The sequence below is a fragment of the Rhamphochromis longiceps genome, linkage group LG18 (assembly GCF_057381845.1).
Source record: "Rhamphochromis longiceps isolate RC_006_pf linkage group LG18, R_longiceps_female_GT1.1, whole genome shotgun sequence".
In the NCBI taxonomy this organism is placed as follows: Eukaryota; Metazoa; Chordata; class Actinopteri; order Cichliformes; family Cichlidae; genus Rhamphochromis; species Rhamphochromis longiceps.
Window position 1 is genome coordinate 33,612,078 of NC_140574.1, and position 26,167 is coordinate 33,638,244.

A 26,167-nucleotide genomic window follows, 5' to 3' on the forward strand; every position below is an offset into this window, starting at 1 on the left:
ATTGGGCAACCTTGACGGATCCCACAGTCCCACCATATGGGAGTTTGATTGAGGTATTTGCATCTGCATAAAAAGTTTGAATTGATTTTTTTAAACATATCTCCCAAACCAAAAATATAAAATGTTCTGAACATGAATACGTGTTCAATGGAGTCGAAAACGTTATAAAAATCAAAAAAAAAAAAAGAGAATGAAACTATTATCTGTGATTAAACCTGAATGATCCAAAATATCAATTACTAGTCTTATATTGTTAGTTATGTGTCTGCCAGTCATAAAACCAGACTGTTTCATCAACAATATCATTAAGTGCACATTTTAATTTTTTAGCCAAACACATAGCAATTATTTTATATTCATTATTCAGCAGTGAAATAGGTCTCCAATTTTCTATCAAAAGGGTGTCTTTTTGAGATTTAGGAATCAAAGTAATTAGTCCCTGAGTCAAGGAAGGAGGGAGCTTTTCATTAGCAATCCTTTCAATATATACTTTGTGTGTGATAAGTCCTTTGAAAATAATTTGTATAATTTGTAAAATTCAGAAGTCAACCCATCATTCCCTGGACTCTTATTAAGTTTCATTTTATTAATAGCACCTTCAATATCTAGTGTTGTGATGGAGGCATCACACATAGCTTTATTATTGTCACTAATTGTTTTAATATTACCTAAGGAATTATAGAATTTTTCCATGGCTTCTGTAGAAAAATTAGACTTATATAAATTTTTTTATAAAAAAGTTCACAAGTCTTGGAAATCACTTGAGGGTCTTGTGTGATGACCCCATCTGAACAAAGTTTAGTCATGCTGCCAAGTGTATTGTGATGTTTTTCTAATTTGAAAAAATAAGTTTTGTTCTCCCTCTTCAAGCCATTTCCTTCTTGACCGCACAAAGGCACCTTTTGCCTTGTAAATATATATATGTTATCTAATTTTAATTGTAGAATTTGAAGTCTGTTCTGGTTATCTTCAGATAAATTATCAGGTGATCTAGGCAAAGCGATAATTTCAGAAATTATTTCTGACTCTTCTTTTTTTCTATTTTTAACTATTTCAGCTCCTCTTTTCATTAAAAGGGACCTAAATTCAAATTTCATGAACTCCCAATTTTTACAAAAAACATTCTCAACACATGCCTTATATGTTTTAATTTCCTTTACCAAAAAATCATTCAGTAGAAGAGAATTATTTAATTTCCAATATGAATTCACTCTTTTAGACAGATTACTGGCATACAAACATATCTCCAAAAAATTGTTTTATGATCTGTCAAGGGTGTTTTTGATTTTTGATGTAGAAACATATTCGGATAAAGGATCAGAAATTAACCAATAATCAATACGATACTGTAATGAACCTGATCTATTTTTCCATGAAAATTCCTTAATTGTTGGATTTTTGAATCTCCAGATATCAATTAGGTCTCTTTCATTTATAAAATCCAACATATAATTACTACTTTCCTGACTTTTACTTGGCCATCTATCTATCATGTTATTGAGTGAATGATTCCAGTCTCCTCCTAATATAATCTTTAGATTAGCAAATTTACTTATTAAAGACTCAATTTTTTCATTTACTACAAGTATTAGGTCAATATTCTGTTGTTTGTTATTATAGACGTAAATGTTTCCCAGTAAGAGGGTCTGATCATTAAAAAAAATAACCAGCAAAATAAAATGTCCTTTTGGATCAGTTTCTGAAGATATAATTTTTCCATTAAATTTATGCTTTTAAATCAGAGTTCCCCCTGAATGGTTTGTGCCATGAGACATCCATAAATCTTCGCCCCATTGGGATTTCCAGAAGTTAGCATCCTTAGGTTCAGAATGGGATTCTTGTAAGAGACAAAAGTCAGTATTCAAACTTTTAGCATATAAAAACAGAGCTTTCCTTTTGGTATTGTCCCTTAGTCCTCGAGCATTGAAAGAAATAAAGGATAAAGATGAAATTTTGAAAAGTAAATTAACTTTTTACCCTGAGAAGAGTGTGTAAGCTTCCTTGTCTTCAGGTAGTCCGATCGCTTCACTGCCTTCCAGATGATGTCTTGAAAGTGTCTCATGGTAAATTGCAAGATTATGGCACGGTGCAGTGGCGCAGAAGAGGACTCACATCATTGACCGATCCTGTGGACTGAATCAAGTACTTGATACGGTGGTCAGGATCCATGTTTTGGCAAATTTCAATAACCCTTACTGCGTACGTTTTTTCCTTCTTCTTCAGGTAGCCTATGAAGTCGCAGCTTCCATCTTTGTTTCCGAGACAACTCCAACACCTTGTTTTCCAGTGTTTGAATGTTCTCTTCTGCTTTATCCACCCTTACTTTCAGTACGAGACACTTTTCCTTTTAGCTCCCTGAGATCTTCTGAGATAAAGTTAACCTTCAGGTCGCTAATACTCTTCTCAATGTTAGCTCCTCGCTCTTCGATAGCCATCTTGAGCGTCGTCATAATGCTTTCCGTTTCCTTTCAGTTTCCATCACTCTTTTCTTACCAGAAGGTTTTGACGGGGAGGAAGTAGGAGTGATATGAGCTCTCTTATTTGAGCCCAGGTTTTTTGCCATATAGGGCATGAAGGGCCCGATAACACTTTATGTGGTCCTAAACTTTTGGAAGGAAGAACCATACTTAAAAGCAGCTCCAAAGAAAAATGACAGTATAGAGACAGATTGCGTCCGGATGCAAATAGTGTGCATTGGAAATGTGGACCCGTGTGAATTACGGTAGAAACCCTGAAGACCAACCGCTATTGACTTAGCCTGATATATTTTCCTACCTTGTCTGTGGAGTCAGCGCATACACAGCGTGTCAATTTCTAGATTTTTTTTTCAATATATTTCACAATATCATTCTCACAGTACATGTCTGTGTCTTATTTATTCACATAGTTATTTATTTCATCATGTCCTATTTATTTATTTAATTTTGAACACTTTGGAGTTCCGTACCTTAGTGGGCGGCCAGTAGCTTTACAGTGGGGGCGCTACGACTTTTCTAAGCTACGCTAACAGAAGTGCTGCTGCTTTGCCTTTGCCCCTCTGTTTCCATTTGCGAGGGTTCTTTTGCTTTGCTGCTGCCAGCCAGTGGACAGCGGCATGGACAGCGGTTACATACAGACCGGCTACATACATACCGGCTACGGGAGTTGGCTGGCGTGCATGTTGACTGACTTAATTATTAAATTAGAGTAGTCGGGCGGACGGCAATTTCCAATAATACGGTGACTCCTTCTGCTCCAAATTTAAGGTTTTATTTAGTTTGTATGTCTGGCTCTCTGTTGTTTTGATTTGTAATTTGGTTTTTGTTACACCACTGGTAGGAGGCCCTTTTTCTAGCTGTGGATCATGAATGTGTTCCTGCAGTTGGGCTAACCCCAGCGTGTGCATTTTAGTTTTTTTGAAATATATTACAATTTTCTTTGTTTCTTTTATTCAGATGTGCATGACGGGCACTGGGGTGCCTTGGTGATGGTATCCTTTGAGTATTACACACCTGCATTTTTAGTTCATTAGTGTGAGGGTGTGACAGTGTGCTGCACTTGTGCATTGGTGAGTTTTCCTTTTGTTGAATTGTTTCTGTGTGTGGCATCCCATATTTGTATATTGATATGTATGCTTGTGCTTTTATATGCTGTTTTAAATAATTATTAATAAATTGTCAGTCTGTTTTATTATTGAACTATATCTCTGTACTGAGTATAACGAACCTAAGTGCCTTCTTGGTGATTAGTATCATCTTGAACTAGTAATCTCTGGGTGAAATTCCCAGGGTGGCGTTGTCGGGTTTTATTCAAATTGTGAAGAGTCTCCATTCTTCCCCACCTCGTGCTGCCACATACTGTAGCATTGTCCTGTTGAAAAACCCAGTCGTTACCACACAGACGAATGCCTTCAGCCATGAGGGATGCTCTCTGCAATATCTGGACATAGCCAGCGGCTGTTTGACGCCCCGACACCTCCTGAAGCTCCATTGTTCCACTGAAGGAAAAAGCACCCCAGAGAATTATGGCGCCCCCTCCACTGTGGTGCGTAGAAAGCATCTCAGGTGGGATCTGCTTGTCATGACAGTAACGTTGGAAACCATCAGGACCATCAAGGTTAAATTTTTCTCATCAGAGAATAAAACTTTCTACCACCTTTCAGTGTCCCATGTTTGATGCTCTCTTGCAAAGTCCAAACAGTCGTTTGGACAGACCTTTTTCATTTTTGAAGCCCTTCAGTCTCAGATGCCGTCTGATGGTTGCGGTCTGCACCAGTAAATGGCCTTAATTTGGGTCAAGGATTGTCCAGTGTCTTGACAGACAGCCAATTGGATCCTCCGGCTCAGTGCCTGTGAAATTATTTTGGGTCTTCCACTTGACTTTTTTGTTCCATAGCCCTCAGGATCATTAAAAAAATTCCAAATGACTGTCTTACTACATCCCGCCTCAGCAGCAATGGTGCACTGAGAGAGACCCTGCTTATGGAGTTCAACAGTTTTTTTTGGAGTTTTTTTTTTGCCATGTTTCAAGTGGTCTTAAACTTTTGATCGGGACTGTATTTCAGCTGTGTGGCTATTACTCGTTTGTATATCTATTTATATGCTAGCAAATATATATTAGCATGTGTTTGCTAACTTGCTATAAGGAATAATGCTAGTTCACTGAAGGTTATGTTAAATTTAATCAACTTTAAGATTCATGTTGTTGCTGGTTGTCATTAAAACTCAGTCTCAACTAATATATTATGTATGCTCAGTGAATGAGAAGACAATGATCTGTTTAGTGCTTATTTAGTTTTACAAAAAAAGAGAAAGGAGAGACAAAGAGGACAATGGATAAAGGATAGTATAGAAAACTCAAATTAACATGCCATTGTAAAGTGAAGATACCAGAGTAAAGAAGAATATGAGTTGAAACCATTCTCTTCTCATTCTGTTCATTGTCTGTCTAACTGGATAATTTAAGTCAGGTCCACATCTAGTGAGGACAGAACACTATCTCTTCCCCATCTTTTTAAATACCTTTGATATGCAGAGGAAATAATTATAGCATGTTGCTTAGAAACTGAGATATTTTAAAACACCTCCTCTTGTGAAACTTTTCGATGCCTTCTATGTAAAGTCAGGTAAAAATAGAACTTAAAACAATGCCCAGGAGATATCTCCTTATAATTTATCTCACTTCTGTTATATTATTTGTAATTCTAGGCAAACTTTTCTTTACTTCAGAGAACAAGAAATCCTTTCCATTCAATGCCTGTATAAAAAACAAGTTGGTTCATCTTGTTTTCCATTTTCTTTGTAGTAAATTAGCTGTTCTTGCAGCATCCTTTAGTGTTTTTCACCCCAGCAGCATTGTTGTTATTCTAGACACTATCTCTTTACTGTAACATGGAGAAAATCTGTGTGCAGATGAAATAATCCTGGTGTCCTTGTAATATTTCATTTGGGATATTATTTAAAGGATTTGGTTAGTTGTAACCATGCAGAATCCTAGTCAAAAATTCTCGCATTCAGAAGAGAATACAAAAATATTGCTCATTTATTACAGGTGCAATTTTATTAAAGAATTAAATAAATGTTTTACAAGTATGTGGGGCGAGTCGAAAACGATTGAATAAATGAATAAGGAGGATTTTTTTGTTTTCTGCTTATTTGATGTAAAACTAACCAATGAGTCATTCAAGCATATTAAAAGTCACCCACCTCAAGGATAGACCACTGTTGTGTCTATATTTATCACAAATTGTAGACATAAATGAAATTAAAATGTATTGCACTGGAAGTAAGTAAACCACTGAGGATGAGAAACAGGGCTGGGCCTCTAAATTGCACCATAGAAGGTCCATAGATGTGAACCAAAATGAGATTTTGTGGATATGCGCTGCCCAATAATACAATAGGAAGTGACAATCCACTGCTGAATTTGCATCTCTGAAGTGTGGATTTGCAAATCCACACTTCAAACACTTGAACTCAGGACCTTCTTGCTGTGTGGCAACAGTGCTAACCACCGTGCCACCCCCTTTTAATATCTCAAGCAATTCAAAAAAATGCATGTACATGGATCTCTTATGATCAGATAACAGCAGTCTGCACAGCACTTAGCTGTAGCCAACTTCCAGAAAGAGAGTGACCCTAACTTAGCATTACATAGCATTATATATACAAAATTGTGCTCCTATCTAATTGGTCAAAACTGTTGGGGAGAGGCCTTGGTTTAGACTTGGCTTATCCTCACTGGCCAACAGGCTGGTTCCAGCCTGTCTTTCCTGTTTCTGTATAATGACAATGTATGTAATGTGACATAATGTGACATTACCAATAGGTTTGATGTGTCACATGGCCCTCTTCCTATTGAAAAAACAAAAGTTGTATCCAAGATGGCCGACTTCTAAATGGCCACCATGGTCACCACCCATCTTGAGGAGTTTGCCCCCTCACATATACTAATGTGCCAAAAACAGGACTTTTAATATCACCAACCATTCCCATGTTATTACGGTGCATCCATATAAATGGCCCACCCTGTAGATCAGTGTGTTATTGCCAGAAGGTTTTCAGGAGACTGCATGTTGCCATCTGTATTAGGGGGCAGGGACAGCTTTTATTTTATTTACTTTTATTTTACTTTCATTTCTGACAACCTCTATGTGGTTAGATTTTTGAGAAATTGGATCAAAATAATCATTGTCAACATCCATATAAACAAACCTGTCATGAGCAGAGCATTTGAGCAGAGCCAGTGGGTTCATCAGGTACATTTTAGATTTTAGATGTTGAGAAGTTCCTACTGGCAGAGGATGGCAGCACTCTAGTACAACATTAATTAAACCATCATATGCATGTGTAAGAGAAATTGCTCATAAAAGTAATTAAACATGCAAAGGTCTAATTAGTGGCATTTAGCTATACTATAAAAGAATGTGTCTGTGTCTGTGCATGTTTGCTGTGTGGCTGTCTCTTTGTTCTCTCACCTGCCTAGGCAGAGACAAAGATCATTCATGAGGAAGTAGCCTGAATTCTCCTCTCCATCAGTCCTTTTAGGGTATGTATGACAAATTTGGGAAATGGTGCCAGGCTAGCAAAAATAATGATTTGGTAACTAATATCAAGTGCATAGCATGGCAAAACTAATGATCCAAAGTCATTGCAAGTGATCTTTGATCGAAAGGCATCAGCTGTATATACCCTGTGATGTAGTCAGTCAGTCAGACTTCTGTTGCAGGGTTGTTCATTACTGCAGGTTTGCCGTGATAGCTAGAAGGAGCTTTTTCGATGCAGTCCTTCCTCAGTTCCAGGTTTAAGGACAAGCGTGGCTTCTTGGAGTATTAACACTCTGTGCTAACTTGCAAAAAACCTTTTCACTTGGTTAGTCATATTATTAAACTCGTTAGTAATGTTTTACAGGTTCTCACATGATGTGAGAGTAGAGATGGAACACTAGGCAGTTGTGGTTTTATTCACCTGAAGTGGGTATTGTCACTTCGGTGTGGGGTCATTGTGCTTGTCATTAAAATGAAATTAGAAGTTGTACTCCTATGTGGTACTTTAAAATAAATAAACACACACTCACATCTGATATAACATATAATATACATAAAATGTATGAGGTATCATCAAGTGCCTGATGAAGGTGGCAGATAAATTTAAGGTAAAACCATTATGGAGCTGTCTTTGAATACTGCATTTCGGGGGGGGGGCTGTTACTGAGTCTGGTAGTTCTAGATTTTATGGATTGATAATGTCTAGCAGAAGCAGTTCAAACAGATGGTGACCTGAGTGAGAGCAGTCTTTGATGGTGTCCTGGGCTCTGGAGAGAATGTGGCTGTTCACAAAGTCTGTGAGGGAAGCAAGAGAAGAGTTGATTATTTCTTCTGCGGTGGACAAATTTCGGTGTTAGAGAACTGACCTTAATCTGTACTGGTATTGCTGTGTTAATAACACAGGCACAAAATATTTAGTAATTGTGAAATTACTAAATACCAATAATCAAACAGACCAACAGGCCTATTTACATAAGACCAGATTCTAGCAGTATAGCAGTAGAAGGCTAACCAACTCATCTAAAACAATTACGTTTCTCTTCCACACATTTGTATGACCATTGTGTCTGTTATGATACATCCAATAGCTAATCAGTGTCAAAGAGGCCAAGTGGAAATGAGTCTAAATTCTAATGTAGAATTAAATTCTAGTAAAAATAACTAACAGCCACAACAGCGTGCAGGAAAATTTGTTCCAGTACACTGAAAAAGGACTGCAAGGGGAAAAAATAACAAGCGGCAAGAAAAATCTTGCTCTTGTTCCTAGTTTGTATGATGGAAGTGTTGCGCTGTCAGTAAGAGGGTTAGGGAAGAGGGGGATAAAGGCAACTTTAAGCTTATTAAAACACAAAGGTGTTGAATAGCCAGATTATAAGCACTCCTCCCTAATTTCACAAGCAATGCTGCAAACCACTTTTAAGCCTCTATCATCATCCAGCAGGCCACTTTTTTATTTGCATTATCTTTTTCACTTTTCACTTCTTTTTCAACTGCAGGCAGAGATGAGAGCAGCTGTTCTTGACAGGGACAAATAATTGCAGCAAACTTTTGTAAAGTCTTGATGTAAGACAAGGGAGCTGCAGCTTGGTGTGATCTATCACAATTGCTGTGTGCCCATTTAACCTTCCTGCCTTCTTGGGACCTTTTTGTGCCACTGCTATGTGTTAAATGGCTGCCATTTCCACTGTGTTCAGTGGAATATAACCAAACTTGCCACAGGATAGTTTTTACCTGTCAATGTTAATATTCCAGTGTGAATTCCTTAAATCAGCCTAAAATGGCTGAGCAGCAGAAATCCCCACACCCATCACCCTGGGGTGTGGGGATTGACTGCCCATTGACTTCCATTATAAACGCTATTTTTCAACCCCAAATTATCATCATATGATTTTATTTTTTCTTCTTTTCTTGGATGTCAATGAAGACTCAGGGCCTTGAAGTTTTAATTTTTAAATTGCAAAAAAAATGCAAAAAAAATAATGGCAGGTCAAAATGTATGTTGGTGCCAATCTTTGGTTCATCTAAAGGCCTACTTATAATGACAATCACATATTACTTCAACTGGTTTTTTGTGGAAATATTTAGTTTCGTTTTTTGGTTTTTGGGGCTTATAACACAGGGCGCTCATGTAATAACACTGGGATTTGAAGGGTTAAAACAACGAAAATATAATTAAAACTTTACATGAATATTTCAGGGAGAAGTAGTTTTACAAGGTTGGCTAATTTAAAGTGGAATAAAATATGGATATATGGTCTTTTTATGGCGTGGCTGAGAATGGTCCCTAGGGTGATGGGTGTGAGTTTTTTAAAGGATGGCAGGAGGGTTAATAAAACCCTTTGGTGTCATAACACTAACACCCTTTAGACTTTTAAATGTATCATCTAGGTCATGATGTATTAGAAAAATACTTAACATGCAAAGGAGTTCCAAAATGGCTTGACAAACAATGCCTACAGGCTTTTTAATGTTGTTCCTTTTGTTGACCCGGAGGGCCTCAGAAGCCATTTTATACCATTTGTTTTTCATAGAGATTAGCCAAAGTGAGAATAATAGCGCTATATCAGGGGCAATTTTGGAATTCAGCTCAAGTATCTCTAAATATATCCTAACTTTTCAATGGATCAATTACGACTCTTTCCTTCAAACTTGATATAGAGTTTAATCATACTACATATAGAGTATTTAGAATAGAGTATCCTAGAGTATTTAAAAGTAGAATGGGAGGCAGAGCCTTCAGTTTTCAGGCCCCTCTTCTATGGAACCAGCTTCCAGTTTGGATTCGAGAGACAGACACTCGCTCTACTTTTAAGATTAGACTTAAAACGTTCCTTTTTGCTAAAGCATATAGTTTGGGCTGGATCAGCTGACCCTGACTCCTCCCCTAGTTATGCTGCAATCTGGTCTTTAAGTCTGACATCATTAGCCGTACCTGGGCCCAAACTCCGCTGCAGGTCCCTAAGTCACACGATCACTGCGGCATCACTGAGAGTTAAAAACTGTCTAAATTCTTTCATCTGTAATAAAATGATCAGTGTGGCTGCTCTACCAGGTGTAACAATCAAGTTTGACATCCAGGCATCCACGAAAACAGAATTTATGACATTTAACGGAGTTAGAAGTTAGCAGGGAGTTTGCTCGCTAGTTTCCATCTAAATATAATATACCATGTTCTGACTGAGAGATTTTTGAAACAAATTAAGACGTACAGCTCTGCTATCGCTTCCAACATAAATGAAGACAGTAAAGTAAACAGTAGTGACATTTGTAGGGTTACTGAAGTTTGGCTAGCTGGTATATAATAATGTGCTATGCGATTGCTAGCAACACAGCTATGTTAGCATAATTAAACAGTGAAGCTGGAGGATGAACACTAACTTTTTTCCACTCGATAAAAGTTAACGTGAGGGTTCCTGAAGGTTACGAACAAATGCAATCGCATGGCAGGATGCTGTAAACAGACCAAACTTGAGTCAGGAGAACAACTGAGATAATCCATCCACAATACGAGGTTAGTCATTAACTGCTTTCGCAGATCATTCATCCCAACAGCAGTTAGACTCTATAACTCCTCAATCACGATGTCATAAGTCACTGGACACTGTGAACATCCACGGTCACCACTTCATGCATAATGGACCTTCCATGTGTATGGACATGTGCAGGTATATATGTATGTATATCTATACATATGTATATTTAGTGTGTACATGTGTGTGTGTACATGTCTATAAACAGGAATAGTAGTGGTACAATAGCTATATCAAGCTATATAGTTTATGTCTTCCATATTTCCAACCATATCCATAATCACATACTGTGGATGCTACCATTGTATATAGTGTATTATCTGACTTTTTTTCATTGATTGTACTTATTGTATTTTTGTATTTCCTTCTGATATCTGTACCTGAGCTGAGGTGACGCAAAAATTTCCCCGTTGTGGGATCAATAAAGTCTTATCTTATCTTATTTTGTTAATATACTGCTGTATGGGCTGGGCTGTAGTTACATCATAAGGTTTTACAAACTGAGCTTTAAAATGAATAGAGGTAATAAAAACTGAGAGAGGCCGACAGTGATCACTGACTGTTTTTAGGGGCTTGTTGAGATTAAATAGAACAAGATACAAACCATTAAAACATGTTAAATACACAACAGCCTCATTAAACGCAGAGTAGTTTAAGCACGGAAGAGGGATTTGTCACGTCATCACTTAAAGACCGGATAGGTGCAGGCTGCTGGGGGATTCCCATGGTGCATTGAGTATTTCTTCTTCAGTCACCTTTCTCACTCACTATGTGTTAATATACCTCTCTGCATTGAACCATACCTGTTATTAATCTCTGGCTCTCTTCCACAGCATGGCTTTATCCTGTCTTCCTTCTCTCACCCCAACTGGTCACAGCAGATGGCTCCGCCCCTCCCTGAGCCTGGTTCTGCCTGAACGGTTTCATCCTGTTAAAAAGGAGTTTATCCTTACCACTGTCGCCAAAGTGCTTGCTCAAAAGGGGTCATATGATTGTTGGGTTTTGTAGGATTGTAGGGTCTACCTTACAATTTAAAGCGCCTGTTGTGCTGTTGTGCTTTGTCACTGTATAAATAAAATTGAATTGAACTGAACTGAATTTATATATCAAATGATCTTGTCATGGTCCTGGGTCGGTGACCCAGCGCTTTTAGTTTGTTATCATTTTCCAGATGATGATGATGATGATTGTTTTAGTTCTGTGTTATATTCGGTCTGCCTCTGAGTCTGCGTCTGTATCTGTCTGTCTATGGTGTCACCCCATCTGTTTGTGAAGCTGTCTGTTTAGATCTGTGTCTTGTTTGGTTCCCCGTGTCTGAGTTTCCTGTTTTATTGTGAAGGTCTCTGTCTGATGTGAGTGTGTTCAGTTTACATTTCCCCTGTCCCGTCAGTTCTGATTTCTCCCAGCTGTGTTGCCCTCCTGTCCCTCATCCCCTGATTACTGGTGTGTATTTAAGCCCTGTGTGTTCTCCTGCCTGTTGTCGGCTCGTCTGCATTCATCCGTCTACCTCTGCGTTCTATGGTGTTCCTGTCTCTGCGTCTCTCTGCCCCGCACCCCTTTTGTATGGTCTCAGGTTTGTCACTTAGTTTCTCCCAGTTTAGGTTTCCGTTTGTAAAGTACTCATACCTCGTTGCCTGTTTTTGTCACCACCACCTTTGTAAATAAAACATCACTCGTATCATCAGTTTGCTGCATCTTGGGTCCTCCTTTTCCTCCACACCACACGGCTCCCTCCGCCAGCCGTGACAGTACGAGCCGACCAACATGGACCCAGCAGCATCTGCACCTTCCCAGGAGTTTCGGGAGGAATTAATTGACACTGTTTCAAGGTTGGTCAACTTGTGGCTCGAGCACGAGGGGGAAGGGTTTCACCGCGCGGTAGAAGCCAGGCTACAGCAGCTAATCTCTGCCCACTCCTGGCTGCTGGACTCGCTTCACCCGCTAGCACAAGACTTCCTTCTTCACGAGCTGCACCTTCACCCACCAGCCGCTACCGCTTCCCAACCCAGCCCGGCGGTGAAGGTTTTGCCCGGCCCGCCGGAGGTTTTGCCCGGGAGGAAGCGACGATCGCGCCGTCGGCGCGTCACCCCACAGCCGGAGATTAGGACTTCGGAACTGCCGGCTGTGGTGAGTGAGAAGTGTTATGATATTTTGATACCATAGTAGCATTTATAGGATATTGTTTTATACAGGAAAACTGTTACTCAATAAGGTCCATCTACTAGTTGTTTTTCTCTTTCTCTCTGACCCAAGAATTAATGTGTAGGACTCACAAGCTGGTACCCCAAGGTCGAAAACACCACAGAGACGAGACCACTTCCTTACTCCCATCCTCCCTTCCTTATCTCTTAGAAAAAGGCTCGTTAAAGGCCAGGTGGTTTGTTTCAGAATTCACTAATGAAAGAACTCTGTATTCTGTGTATTTTGCTGGGATGATCATAAATTGTAGCTGAACTGATAAACTACACACAGGATACTTCTTTGCTCACAAGGCAGGAAGACGTTTCCTTATTTGGTCTGTACTGGTTTGAACTGAGAACTTGCTGACACACGAACCTTTTTTTCATCTATATAAACTGCTGTGTATCAAATAAACCTTTGAGTCGATTGGGAAGGCAACCTAAAGCAGTCTCTGTTTTCTTGTTCTCCCAAGCTGCTCCCGAGCTCGTACTAACACGCTGAATGGCATACCTGAGTGTTACTTTAAATAATTAGGAATCTTAGAAGGAAAGGACAAAACTCTGCTTATCGCTCACGCCACGGAGGAAACCCGGGACGGCAATTTCCTTCAATTTTGGTGTCAGAAGTGGGATGACTGACAGAAGGTAAATATGCGTCTTTCATATTTATATAAAGACCTATTATACCTCTCTCAGTGATCGATCCATAAAAAAACGGGATATGCTGACGAAGTTTCACTTAGTGATCCAGAGAGATACACTGACGACTTCCTCAGTCCCCGAATAAAGTAAATTAACCCTTGTGTGGTGTTGGTGGACACAGGAAGTTGCCTGTTGTCTTGAATATTTTAATTTTGTTTAAGTTGCTCACTCAGAAAGAGTGACACAGGAAGTTGCCTGTTGTCTTAAATACTTCTCGTTAAGTGAGAAGTTGCTCACCAAAGAGTGACACAGGAAGTTGCCTGTTATCTTGAAACGTACGTTAAAAAGTGAGAAGTTGCTCACTCACAGAAAGCTAGTAAATAATTAAATTTAATTTTGTTAAAAAAAAAAAAAAAAAACGAAAGAAAACTGAAAACGGGTCTCACAGACCCGATTACCATACAAGGGTTAAAAGCAGTAAATTAAAAGCAGAAAGACACAGGAAGTTGCCTGTTGTTTTACGAGAAGTTGCTCGTTAAGCGAGAAGTTGCTCGCTAAGTGAGAGTTGCTCACACAAACAAAAAATTGCTAGCAATAAATTTAAAGTGACCTCAGCTGTGCCGCAGCGAAAATACTAACATAAATCCTTCAAGCGTGTAAACCCCTCTGGAAATCACTGAACATGGGTCAGAATAATTCAAAAACCACAGACAAGTCCGATAAAAAATCAAAATTACCTGTAAAACCAAAAAAAATTAAATTTAAAGTCTCAAACAACAGCTCAGTACGACTCCCATTTCCAGTTACGTGTAACCCACGTCCACGAATCGGCGAAGACTTCCATGATTACGTATCCAGAACATGCGGGAGTGCTTATGTGACTGACTTTGTTTACAACTTACGGACTGTGAGTACAATGCATTCTAATCTCTTTTCGGAGCCTTATCCCGAACGATTATCGCCAGAAAACAGGTCCGTAGAAATGTTGAATATCATTTGTGATAAGAAAAGTAGTCTGCTTAAAAAGTCCTGTAGAAAATATGATAGAATGCCGCGACGTGATGCATCAAATGTTACCGCTATGGACAAAAGGACCGGAACCAGGCGTAGATGCTTTAACATCAAATAAAACTAGTGCAGGCTCCAGCATAGAAAATAAATCTACCGCGGGAAAAGCTAGTCTTGCATGCAATGCATTCCTGGAGTAACCGAGTCACAACTCATAAGAGAGATAGGTGAATTAGACCCAAAGCATCCACAACTGCAGAGTTTTTGTGGGTAAATAATGACAAAATCACCAATTTCTTTAAGAATCTAAAGAAATTCCTGCTAACAATGTCCAGAGACAAAATTGACTTAAATGCAGTAACTATGTGTAAACAGAAGCCTGATGAATCTATCCTAGTATTCATAAAACGCTTTATGCACTGTTGGACAAGCTAGAGGTGCAAATTTAGCTCAGTTTTCCAGCAGCCGCAGACACCCAAAGCAAAAATGAATTTGTGTATTTAATTTAACACAAAGTGTGAAATGTTTGCTGACACTGATAACAGCTTATGTTTTCTCTGCCCTATGTACCGAGATGATGGAGAAGGAACATCCTCTGTGTCAGCTGGACCCTCAGCAGAGAATGAACTCAACATCCTTTTTGTCCGGTACTCTATGTCACACACTGTGCCAAAAAAACGTGTACAGACGCCACTAACAGGTAATCCCATGACTGGGAGCCACACTTTTGTTTCTCTCACACTTTTCAACAACATGATAACTGCTCACACAAGTGAAGGTCAAACAGTGATTTTGTCACATAACTCAGACATAGGTTATGACATAACTACACCATGTCGTCACATAGATGTAACCTAACCTATCCACTGTACTATTTCTGCAGTTACATTGCCAGCTGAATACCAGAATATGACATTGTGGTCTAAAAGTGAGAATGATATAGGATTTATTGACTGTACACTTTATCACGTACACCTATTAAAACACAACAAGCCAGTATATGTCAAGCAACATCCCATTTCTGCCGAAAAAGCCGCAGCCCTAGATGTCATGATAGGAGATTTATTGACTACAGGAGTAATAAAGCCCACACTCCTGTCAATCCTGTGCCAAAGCCTAACAAACCTGGCGTATGGCGTTTCATACAAGACTTAAGGCAAATTAATGCAGTCAACATTCCTCTGCCACCTCTCGTTTCAGATGTTCACAGCATATTGACATGCATTGCATACACACTTTACCGTGGTGGATTTATGCTCCGCTCCTTTTTCTCAGTAAGACACACAGCCGTTATTTGCATTCACACATAGAAATAAGCAGTACACTTGGACTCGTTTGCCCCAAGGCATGATAGACAGCTCTGCTGCTTTCTCAATGGTGCTTCACTCCTCCAGGGCTGCACCCTGATCCACATGTGGATGACCTCCTCCTCTGTGCTGAAAGTGAAAAACTATGTCAAACTGCTACACACATGCTTCTCCAGCACCTCCAAAAGACTGGCCACAAAGCATCAGCAAAGAAAATGCAGTACTGTCAGACTTCTGTTCAATATTTGGGATTCACACTGTCTCACGGAAAACGTTCCATGACTGCAGACAGGGTCAAAGCTGTGACCTCTGTCCCTCGTCCCACTACACAGAAGGAAATGTTGTCCTTCCTGGGCATGGTGAACTATTGCAGACAGTGGATACCAGACTGTTCTTTTCATGACCACATTCTGCGTGACTGTTGTAAAAAAAAGACAAGCCTCCTCGAATACTGTGGTCCACAGAAATGCCTGCCTCTTTCAATGCATTACAGGGAGTGCTGACCTCCGCCACTCAAAGGTGCTGCCTGAATTGTTCAGGAATGCCGGCCTGCCTGAGGGCAGTAGCAGCTTGCTCTATCATGATAAGGGACTGCGAGAAGCTCACACTCTCACATGACACTATTCTACACACCAATCACCAGGTCACGACCATTGTAGCAAACATAACTAAACAACATATGCAAATCTCACTATAAAAGCGAGCAGCACACCTGATTCGCCAGCACATTTATTGATCCTATGCTGTGTTCTTCTGACCGACAGGATGGCTCAGACAGGCTTGACGTTCGTGACTGCATGACACGTATACAGGAATCCACAGCACCACGTCCAGATTTAGAGCAAACACCTATTCCAGACTCAGCCACGGTTTATGTGGACGGGTCCTGTTCAAGGCCGAGTGACAACTCATTTCTTTGTGGCTATTCAGTGGTGACATTGCCTGACATAATACTAGAGGCTCACTCATTACCATTTCACTCAGCACAAAAAGCAGAGCTCATGGCTTTAATACGCGCCTGTGAGCTACATTTGGATAAGTGTATGACAATTTACGCAGACAGCCGCTATGCATTTGGCGTTGTGCATGACTTTGGCACATTGTGGAGACAGAGAGGATTTAGATCTGCTGATGGAAAATAAATTGCTAAATTCTGATTTTGTTCAAAGACTTTTTCAGGCTATACAGCTGCCATCGGCCGTTGCAGTTGTAAAAACGAAAGGACACAGTACAGCTGACACAGACGAAGCAACAGGTAATGCCTTAGCAGACGTGACAGCCAAGGCTGCAGCTGCATCACAGCTCCCACCTCCACAGGAAGTATTATCTGTGCCCCTACAGCTGCCACTTGTTACACTCCCAGACTATTTAGACACAAATGTTGATTTAAAATTCATACAAGAGCAAGCCTCTGCATGTGATTACACCTATTGGGAGAATAATGACTGTACCTTAGATGACAGAGATGGCTTATACAAAATCTTAAGGGTTTGATTGCCCTCCCATATTCCCTGATGCCAGTCCTTGCCCGACATTTTCACTGTGTGAGTCATGTCGGACAAAGAGGGGTAATAGGGGCAATAAAATCAAGATTTGTAATTGAGAAAACATCACATGCAGTAAAAAGCATATTAGCAACCTGTCTAACATGTGCGCGAACTAATGTAGGTAGCTCAAAAGCAAAACATCAGCATTTACCACAACCAGATTTTCCATTTCATACATTACAAATTGATTTTACACATATGCCAGCGCAAGGAAGCATCAAGTACTTACTGGTAATAGTGGATCAATTTAGTAAATGAGTAGAAGCTTATCCAACATCAAAAGAAACTGCAGAAGTAGTCTGTCAAAAGTTGAGCAATGAAATAATACCCAGATTCGGAATACCTCACCAGATTAACAGTGATAGAGGATCTTCATTCACATTAGAAGTAATTCAAAAGTGTGCTAAAACTTTAATGACCTGGGTCAAATTACTTACTCAAGTCCTGTGTGAGATTAGAATGACTCAATCTACAGTAACCAAATTATTTTCATTTGAAATAAGACTATTTCCAACACCATGGTCAGCTTCCAGAGGGGCACCGCTAGTAGAAGGTGATGTATATTGCATTGTCCACTGATGTTCACAACCTGGTAGAAAAACTGAATAATAACTATCAGAAAGTTTGTCTCTCTCAGCCTTTCCCCTCCACAGTTCCACCAGTGGAGACAAGGAGATGCATGTTGGAGAAGCCACTAAAACCAAGGACTCTCTGGGAGGCCGCGCGTGTTCCAGCCCCAGACTGTACTGGCAGTGACGAAGAACCAGCATCCTTACGGACGGACAACCTCAGTGGATTCATGCCAGCAGGGTTAAGACCAGCCCAATCGGACCATCTCAGGCGTCGGATCAAGCAGATGACATCTCCGGCGAGCCAGCGCCCGGAACTAGAGCAAATAAACACACACGGGTAGATGACATCTCAGGCGAGCCAGCGCCCGGATCCAAAAGTTACATACACACACGCAATCACTGATTAACACACAACGTCTGAAAGAACAACAACAAGGTACTCAAACATCCAGCAGGAACAGAAAGCCAAAAGTACCACATGATGTCTAACCTGATAAAGCTAGACTCATTCCATCCTGATAATGGAGAAAATGAAATGCCCATTGTCATCATACGACGCTTATTCAATGTCTCTCGAACCTGGGACCAGGCCAGGAGACGACTGAAGAACTGTTTTTCTTATATATTTAGGTTATTTATCATATCTATCGCATTAACCTTAGGATTTCTCTTTGCTATTTTGTATTGTAGACTGCAACCATGTTCATATTTCTGTAGGTCATATTTTGCTGACTATACCTCATGCTCCATTTTGCAAGACACCTACTTAATGCACTCCTCACGTTCCCTAAAATCAGTAAATAGCAACATAGACGCCACTAATAAACCATTTTATGCACTCTCTAGAACAGGAGCTAACGCCTGGTATGAAAATGCCAGAACAGCCGCTCGTGATTTAGGAAACAGTAACTGTTATGTCTGTTCAAAGGCTAATCCAGAACAGGTAATAGTAGGATACCCCATATCCGGTTTCCCCCTCACTGAGGGACTAGAAGAAATCGGCGGAGATAATGCTCTCTTTAAAGACGCTTTACAGTTGACTCTGAGCCCTCTCGACTGCCTACTTAGACACACACACACACCAACTAACCCTGAGACTCCATTAGGCGAATTATTGAAGTTATCTAATGACACCGCAGGGACCTGCGCCCCAATGAAACGCCCTAAGACTAGGTTAAAACCCTCACTGCCCTTAGGACAGATCCCTCTCCATTTTAATACTAGTATGATATGTCTGCGCAGACTAAAGTTAACTGGCCCAGACACACACATAGATTATACAAAGGATAACTATACATTCTTCTCTGACTCCCCAGGTGCACGCTGTAATGAGACATGGCTAGCTGTCTCTGTGGCTGAAGTTTTATCCTATCTGGAGGAACACACACACAGTTCAAGTTCGAGCAGAGAATCGATCATTGTTCCCCCAGACGGTGTCTTAAATGATACTGACTGGGGGGAGTTAGTTAAATCACACATGGGCACGCGCCTGACCAGACCAATCCCACATGCTTATTGGATGTGCAATAATACTCTTAGATTAGCTTTACCTGTTAATTGGACCGGTACCTGTGGTTTAGTAACCGTTGATGTATGCTGTACTTTCATTCCCAATAATACCGCCCCTAACGGTTCATTCACACAAGCTATGAATAAACTTGAAGCATTGCAGATAGAACTAATTGCCAATGCAGGTCACGGTCAGTGGCTACATAAGTGGCTACAGGACACGTTTGGAAGATGGAAGAAACTAATTGTAGCCTTTGTAACCGTTGCAGCATGTTTTTGATGATTATTGTCTGTTGTGTGATACCATGTATACGCTCTCGGAATTTTTGATATTAAGCTCACTCAAAGGACTAGTTACATTTATGATTTGTTTCACATTTATGATTTGTCTTTATATTATGTTATTACATTCTGTCTTTATACTATGTTATCATTTCATGATAAAAGGGGAGAACTGTTATGATATTTTGATACCATAGTAGCATTTATAGGATATTGTTTTATACAGGAAAACTGTTACTCAATAAGGTCCATCTACTAGTTGTTTTTCTCTTTCTCTCTGACCCAAGAATTAATGTGTAGGACTCACAAGCTGGTACCCCAAGGTCGAAAACACCACAGAGACGAGACCACTTCCTTACTCCCATCCTCCCTTCCTTATCTCTTAGAAAAAGGCTCGTTAAAGGCCAGGTGGTTTGTTTCAGAATTCACTAATGAAAGAACTCTGTATTCTGTGTATTTTGCTGGGATGATCATAAATTGTAGCTGAACTGATAAACTACACACAGGATACTTCTTTGCTCACAAGGCAGGAAGACGTTTCCTTATTTGGTCTGTACTGGTTTGAACTGAGAACTTGCTGACACACGAACCTTTTTTTCATCTATATAAACTGCTGTGTATCAAATAAACCTTTGAGTCGATTGGGAAGGCAACCTAAAGCAGTCTCTGTTTTCTTGTTCTCCCAAGCTGCTCCCGAGCTCGTACTAACACGCTGAATGGCATACCTGAGTGTTACTTTAAATAATTAGGAATCTTAGAAGGAAAGGACAAAACTCTGCTTATCGCTCACGCCACGGAGGAAACCCGGGACGGCAATTTCCTTCAAGAAGGACCCTTTTTCTGTTTTGGATTGTGTGACTGTTTGTTCCGGGGCTGTGTTTTTTTGAGTCAGCTGCCCCGCCGGTAGCTCAGTTAGCTGCCCAGCAGCCACTAGCTCAGTTAGCCGCTCAGTCGCCACCTCCATCACAGTCAGCCTCACTACCCATAGCCCAGTTACAGTCACAGTCAGATTCATTAGACACTATGTTACAGTCCATAGCCTAGTCAATAGCTCAGTTGGTAGAGTCCATCCAACCCAAAAAGCACTGTTTTTCACCTGTTCATGTCCAGCAGAGAGACACGCCACATAACGCAGTAATCAGTCCCCAACAGCTGGCCAGTACAGAGACTGTGACGCACTCCAGGGCCTCCCCAGAGGCTGGGTTCCAGCCCCCAGCCGACTCTGGACCCCTGGAGGTCAAGAAGCCAGCTGAGGACTGCATCCGGCTGTCGCTGCCTGAGCTGAGTCACTGCTCTGTGCAGCCGCAGTCCGCTTTGTGTTCGCCAGAGGCCCGTGCGCCTGCTGGTTCTGCTCTGTCTCTGCCAGAGGTCCCCGCGCCTGCTGGTTCTGTCCTGTGCCTGCCAGAGGCCCGTGCGCCTGCTGGTTTTGTCCCGTGTGTTCCAGGGGCCCCTGTGCCCACTGGTCCTGAGACTGTTCTCGCTGGAGGGCCCGAGGAGCCCGTCCAGCCTCCCGCCTCGTCAGCTGGAGGGCCCGAGGAGCCCGTCCAGCCTCCTTCCGCTTCCTCGTCAGCTGGGGGGCCCGAGGAGCCCGTCCAGCCTCAAGTTTCGTCTGCTGACGGTCCTGGAGGACCCAGCCAGCACATCTCCACATCACCTCCTGCAGCATCGCTGCCGTCAGGTTTTGCAGCCGTCCCGCTGCCGTCATCCACGCCTGGTCCGGCCTCCGTGTCTTCATCCTCGCCTGGTCCAGCCTCCACCTCAGTCTCGTCTGGTCCGGTCTCCGCTTCAACCTCAGTCTCGTCTGGTCCGGCCTCCGCTTCAACCTCAGTCTCGTCTGGTCCGGCCTCCGCTTCAACCTCAGTCTCGTCTGGTCCGGCCTCCGCTTCAACCTCAGTCTCGTCTGGTCCAGCATCAGCATCGCCTGGTCCAGCATCTGCTTCAGCATCCTCATCAGCATCACCTGGTCCAGCTACTGCTTCACCTACGCCGTCGCCTGGACCAGCCTCCGCATCGGCTTCAGCCTCGCCTGGACCAGCCTCCGCTTCGCCTGGGGCTGCAGGGGCCACGCAGCCTTCGGGTCCCCTACTACCACCTTCACATCGTCGGTCGTCTGCCAGGCCGCTTGTTGGGCATCATCACCACCGTGGCCGCCCTCCGGACTTCTGTTGCCACCCCCGCCTGCTGCGTGGACGACCTCCTACACGCCGCCGTTGCCGTCTGCACGGTCGGCCCCCGGACCTGCATTCGCGCCGCCGTTGCCGTCTGCACAGTCGGCCCCCTGAACTGTTTCCCCGTCGCCGCCGTTGCTGTCCGCACGGTCGGCCGCCTGAACTGTTTCCCCGTCGCCGCCGTTGCTGTCCGCACGGTCGGCCGCCTGAACGGTTTCCCCGTCGCCGCCGTTGCTGTCCGCACGGTCGGCCGCCTGAACGGTTTCCCCGTCGCCGCCGTTGCTGTCCACACGGTCGGCCGCCTGAACGGTTTCCCCGTCGCCGCCACTGCCTTCCGCATGGTCGGCCCCCGGAGATGAACTATTCTAGGCTCCTGAGTTGTCAGCCTCCGGGCCGGCCTCCTGAACTATATTTTGGGACCCTGTTCGGGGACTCCAGTGTGTGTTGTGTTTTGGTCAATTCTTTTGGGTCACTGGAGTTTTTTTTTTTTGTTTGGTGTTGGTCCCTCCGTCCTGGTCCCCCGCCGCCCGCCCTGGGTTGGTCGTCTGTTTTTGTTTTGGGCTGTCTGGGGCCAGCCCTTGCGGGGGGGGGGGGTACTGTCATGGTCCTGGGTCGGTGACCCAGCGCTTTTAGTTTGTTATCATTTTCCAGATGATGATGATTGTTTTAGTTCTGTGTTATATTCGGTCTGCCTCTGAGTCTGCGTCTGTATCTGTCTGTCTATGGTGTCACCCCATCTGTTTGTGAAGCTGTCTGTTTAGATCTGTGTCTTGTTTGGTTCCCCGTGTCTGAGTTTCCTGTTTTATTGTGAAGGTCTCTGTCTGATGTGAGTGTGTTCAGTTTACATTTCCCCTGTCCCGTCGGTTCTGATTTCTCCCAGCTGTGTTGCCCTCCTGTCCCTCATCCCCTGATTACTGGTGTGTATTTAAGCCCTGTGTGTTCTCCTGCCTGTTGTCGGCTCGTCTGCATTCATCCGTCTACCTCTGCGTTCTATGGTGTTCCTGTCTCTGCGTCTCTCTGCCCCGCACCCCTTTTGTATGGTCTCAGGTTTGTCACTTAGTTTCTCCCAGTTTAGGTTTCCGTTTGTAAAGTACTCATACCTCGTTGCCTGTTTTTGTCACCACCACCTTTGTAAATAAAACATCACTCGTATCATCAGTTTGCTGCATCTTGGGTCCTCCTTTTCCTCCACACCACACGGCTCCCTCCGCCAGCCGTGACAGATCTACTGGCAAAAATCCCTTTGCACTTAGCCCCTTACCAGCCTTTATTTGAAAAAGCTTTCAATATAGACTGATATCCAAACCCCCACACGATGCATTTTAACAGGTATTCGAACCAGATACTGAAAAAGTGTAAATGCATCTGGGTGGAAATTGATATGGGTGAATGATCTGTGATTAGTCATTATGTTCTTCTTTTTTTTTTTTTTTTTTTTTTTTTTTTTTTTTTTTAGCAACACAAGCTCAAATGTTGTTGTTCCGCTATCTTATGAAACCTTATAACCTTCATCTTTTTCTTTTAATATCAGGGTTCAGCTGTTCCTTCTGGACTGGTTTACTTTCTAGCTTTCCTGTTAGTTCTTTATTTAAAATTCAATTAACAGTAGTTAATTTCCTCAGGTAAAGTCTGCAGAACTGCAGATTTGCAGCATGTCAAATCAAATCAAATCAAATCACTTTTATTGTCACATCACATGTGCAGGTACATTGGTACAGCACATGTGAGTGAAATTCTTGTGTGCGAGCTTCACAAGCAACAGAGTTGTGCAAAATACAATAATGTAAACAAGCAAAATACAAGAATGGCTACATCTGAAACTAATAAATATATGTACAATATATAATAGTATATGCATTTCTGGATGTGTATACTAAAATTTCTGGATGTGTATACTAAATATTTTTCTGTGTGTGTGTGTATACACATATTTTACAAATTAAATAGAGTAAACAATGAATAGAATATATAAAATAAAATATACAGAGTGAGACATGTGCAAAACAGTGGCATTACTGTACAGTATGGAGTGCATAATGTTAAAGTTCCAGTAGTGAAGCTGAGGTGTCTATGACGTGTTCAGCAGTCTGATGGCCTGGTGGAAGAAGCTGTCTCTCAGTCTGCTGGTTCGGGACCAGATGCTGCAGAACCTCCTTCCTGATGGAAGCAGTCTGAACAGTTTATGGCTGGGGTGACTGGAGTCCTTGATGATCCTCCCCGCTTTCCTCAGGCACCGCTTCCTGTAGATGTCTTGGAGGGAGGGAAGCTCACCTCCAATTATCCGTTCAGAGCACCGCACTACTCGCTGGAGAGCTTTGCAGTTGTAGGCGGTGCTGTTGCCATGCATGTTTACATAAAATGTGGTTGATAGTATTTGCATCTTCTTTCAAAAGAACCATTTTTATTTTCTCCAAAACTTAGGGTTAGTAACTAGGGTTGACTTTGATCTCAGAGGGTTAAGCTGTAGGTGTGCCCCAGTCTAATGACTCTCCCTGCCCTCAGTCCTGCTCAAAGAAAACCTCTCGGGTGAGCAGAAAAGCGAAGAACCATAACACGGAACTAAAGTTAGATATCAGCGATAAACCCCAGCTACTCGGCACCAGTGGAAATGTACTCAAAGCAAGAAGTAAAAAAGTAACTTTTCTGAAGACTTTTCTATCAGCTGCTTTGATGCTAAGCCTTGTGCTATTTTAATGTAATAAAATTGTAAAAGGGAATATCAGCTTTATCCAAAGGTGGAAAGTAACTACTCAACTGCGTTACTGTAATTGAGTAGTTTTTTTGTGTATTTGTACTATTTAAAGTCATTTTTCAACTCTGTAATTTTACTTTTACTTAAGTATATTTTTTAAAAAGTATTGTACTTTGCTACATTTTCAATCACACCCGTTACTGAGTAAATTAAAAGAACAAACAAAAAAAAAAACAAAAAAAAAACCCAACATTGCGCTTCGGAAATACTGCAGGGAATGATGGGTAGTAGAACAAATTGGCGTTGGGTCACGATAAAGATGGAGTCTGACATCAGTGGTACGGATCCAGCGAAAAAAGAAACCCCGTCGAATTCTGCTGACCCTGAACTCGAAGAAACCGATGTGAACCCCTGGCCGTATTTAAGGGACCATTTCGGCTTCAAGTGCAAGAAAGGCAACAGCTTTATTATGCAGTGTAAGCTGTGTTTGCCCAGAGAGACCGAGTTAGCAGCTTTTAAAAATTCCACATCAAATCTGCGCAAGCATGTAGAGGTAAGTTAAATGAAACTTGTACATTTATTTTAGCAAAAAGGCTGTGCTCAAGTTAATCACATTAAGTTAAGACATAAGCTGTTATTGGGCACTGTCAGGCGTTGTGTGGAGGCGAGGAGGAAGGAAGCCAAACGCAGGACTCGCAGGTAGGTGAAGACTGGTGAAGGTTTATTATAAGGAGTGGATGAACAGAACAGAGGTAGAAAATGGCTGGCTGACTTAACTGAACTGAACGACATCATCAATGACACGACAGTGAATGGGTAGAAACAGAGGGCTTAAATACACAGACTGGTGATAATGATAATGAGAGACCGGTGAGTACACAGCTGAACATAATGAACTAATGGGAAGAGGACTGAACATAATGCACACAGACCAAGGCTAACACAATAAAACAGGAAGTGGAACAGGCAGTAGATAAACAGTGAACATGAACTGAAAATACTGGGTCACCGACCCAGGAACCCTGACAGTACCCCCCCCCCGTCAAAGGCCTGCACCCGACGGCCAAAAGAAAAAAACCCAGAACAGGGCGGGCGGAGGGGGCCCAGGACGGAGGGACGGAGACCACACAGAGACAGTTCAGGTGGGCGGCCACATGGCCTGAGGCCGAGACGAGACAGTCCAGGTGGGCGGCCACGTGGAAGGCAGCAGCAACCACTGAGCCGGTCCGGTGGGCGGCTGCGGCGGTCGAGATCAGACTGTTCCGGTGGGCGGCCGCGTGGTCCGCGGCCGAGACAAGACAGTTCAGGGGGCCGACCGTGCGGACGGCAACGGCGGCGACGTGGACACAGTTCGGGAGGCCGACCGTGCGGAAGGCAACGGCGGCGACGTGGACACAGTTCGGGGGGCCGACCGTGCGGAAGGCAACGGCGGCCACTCAGGCGAAGGCGGTCCGGGGGCCGGCCGTGCGGAAGGCAACGGCGGCCACTCAGGCCGAGGAGCAGCTGCAGGAGGCGGCACGGGAGCCGGCGGAGACTGAGGAGCAGCTGTAGGACCAGGCGTGGCAGAGGCCGAGTCTGAGGCCGGACCAGGCGTGGCAGAGGCCGAGTCTGAGGCCGGACCAGGCGTGGCAGAGGCCGAGGCAGGACGGGTTCCTCGGGCCCTCCAGCTGACGAGGCATGAGGCTGGTGCGGTTCTCCTGAACCCC

At 42.6% G+C, this 26,167-nt stretch overlaps 1 protein-coding gene and 1 long non-coding RNA gene across 2 annotated transcripts; both read left to right on the forward strand.

Moving 5' to 3' along the window:
- Positions 1 to 12,726: 12,726 nt before the first annotated feature.
- Positions 12,727 to 15,662, forward strand: LOC146648725 (uncharacterized). The gene is made up of 2 exons (XR_014908457.1): positions 12,727 to 14,348; positions 14,971 to 15,662. It is a non-coding gene; the product is annotated as an uncharacterized LOC146648725 (long non-coding RNA).
- A 3,836-nt stretch (positions 15,663 to 19,498) lies between these two features.
- LOC146648726 (uncharacterized) lies at positions 19,499 to 24,321 on the forward strand. The gene is made up of 3 exons (XM_085389943.1): positions 19,499 to 19,510; positions 20,646 to 21,870; positions 24,272 to 24,321. The coding sequence occupies exons 1-3, from the start codon at positions 19,499 to 19,501 to the stop codon at positions 24,319 to 24,321; spliced, it is 1,287 nt and encodes a 428-aa protein (XP_085246069.1).
- Positions 24,322 to 26,167: the final 1,846 nt, after the last annotated feature.

What these genes read in the sequence shown, in the direction of transcription:
- LOC146648726 (XM_085389943.1), top strand. An exon ending in CCGCCGTTGCCGTCTGCACA is followed by an intron (nt 21,871 to 24,271) that starts GTCGGCCCCCTG and finishes CCCTGCCCTCAG; the next exon opens with TCCTGCTCAAAGAAAACCTC.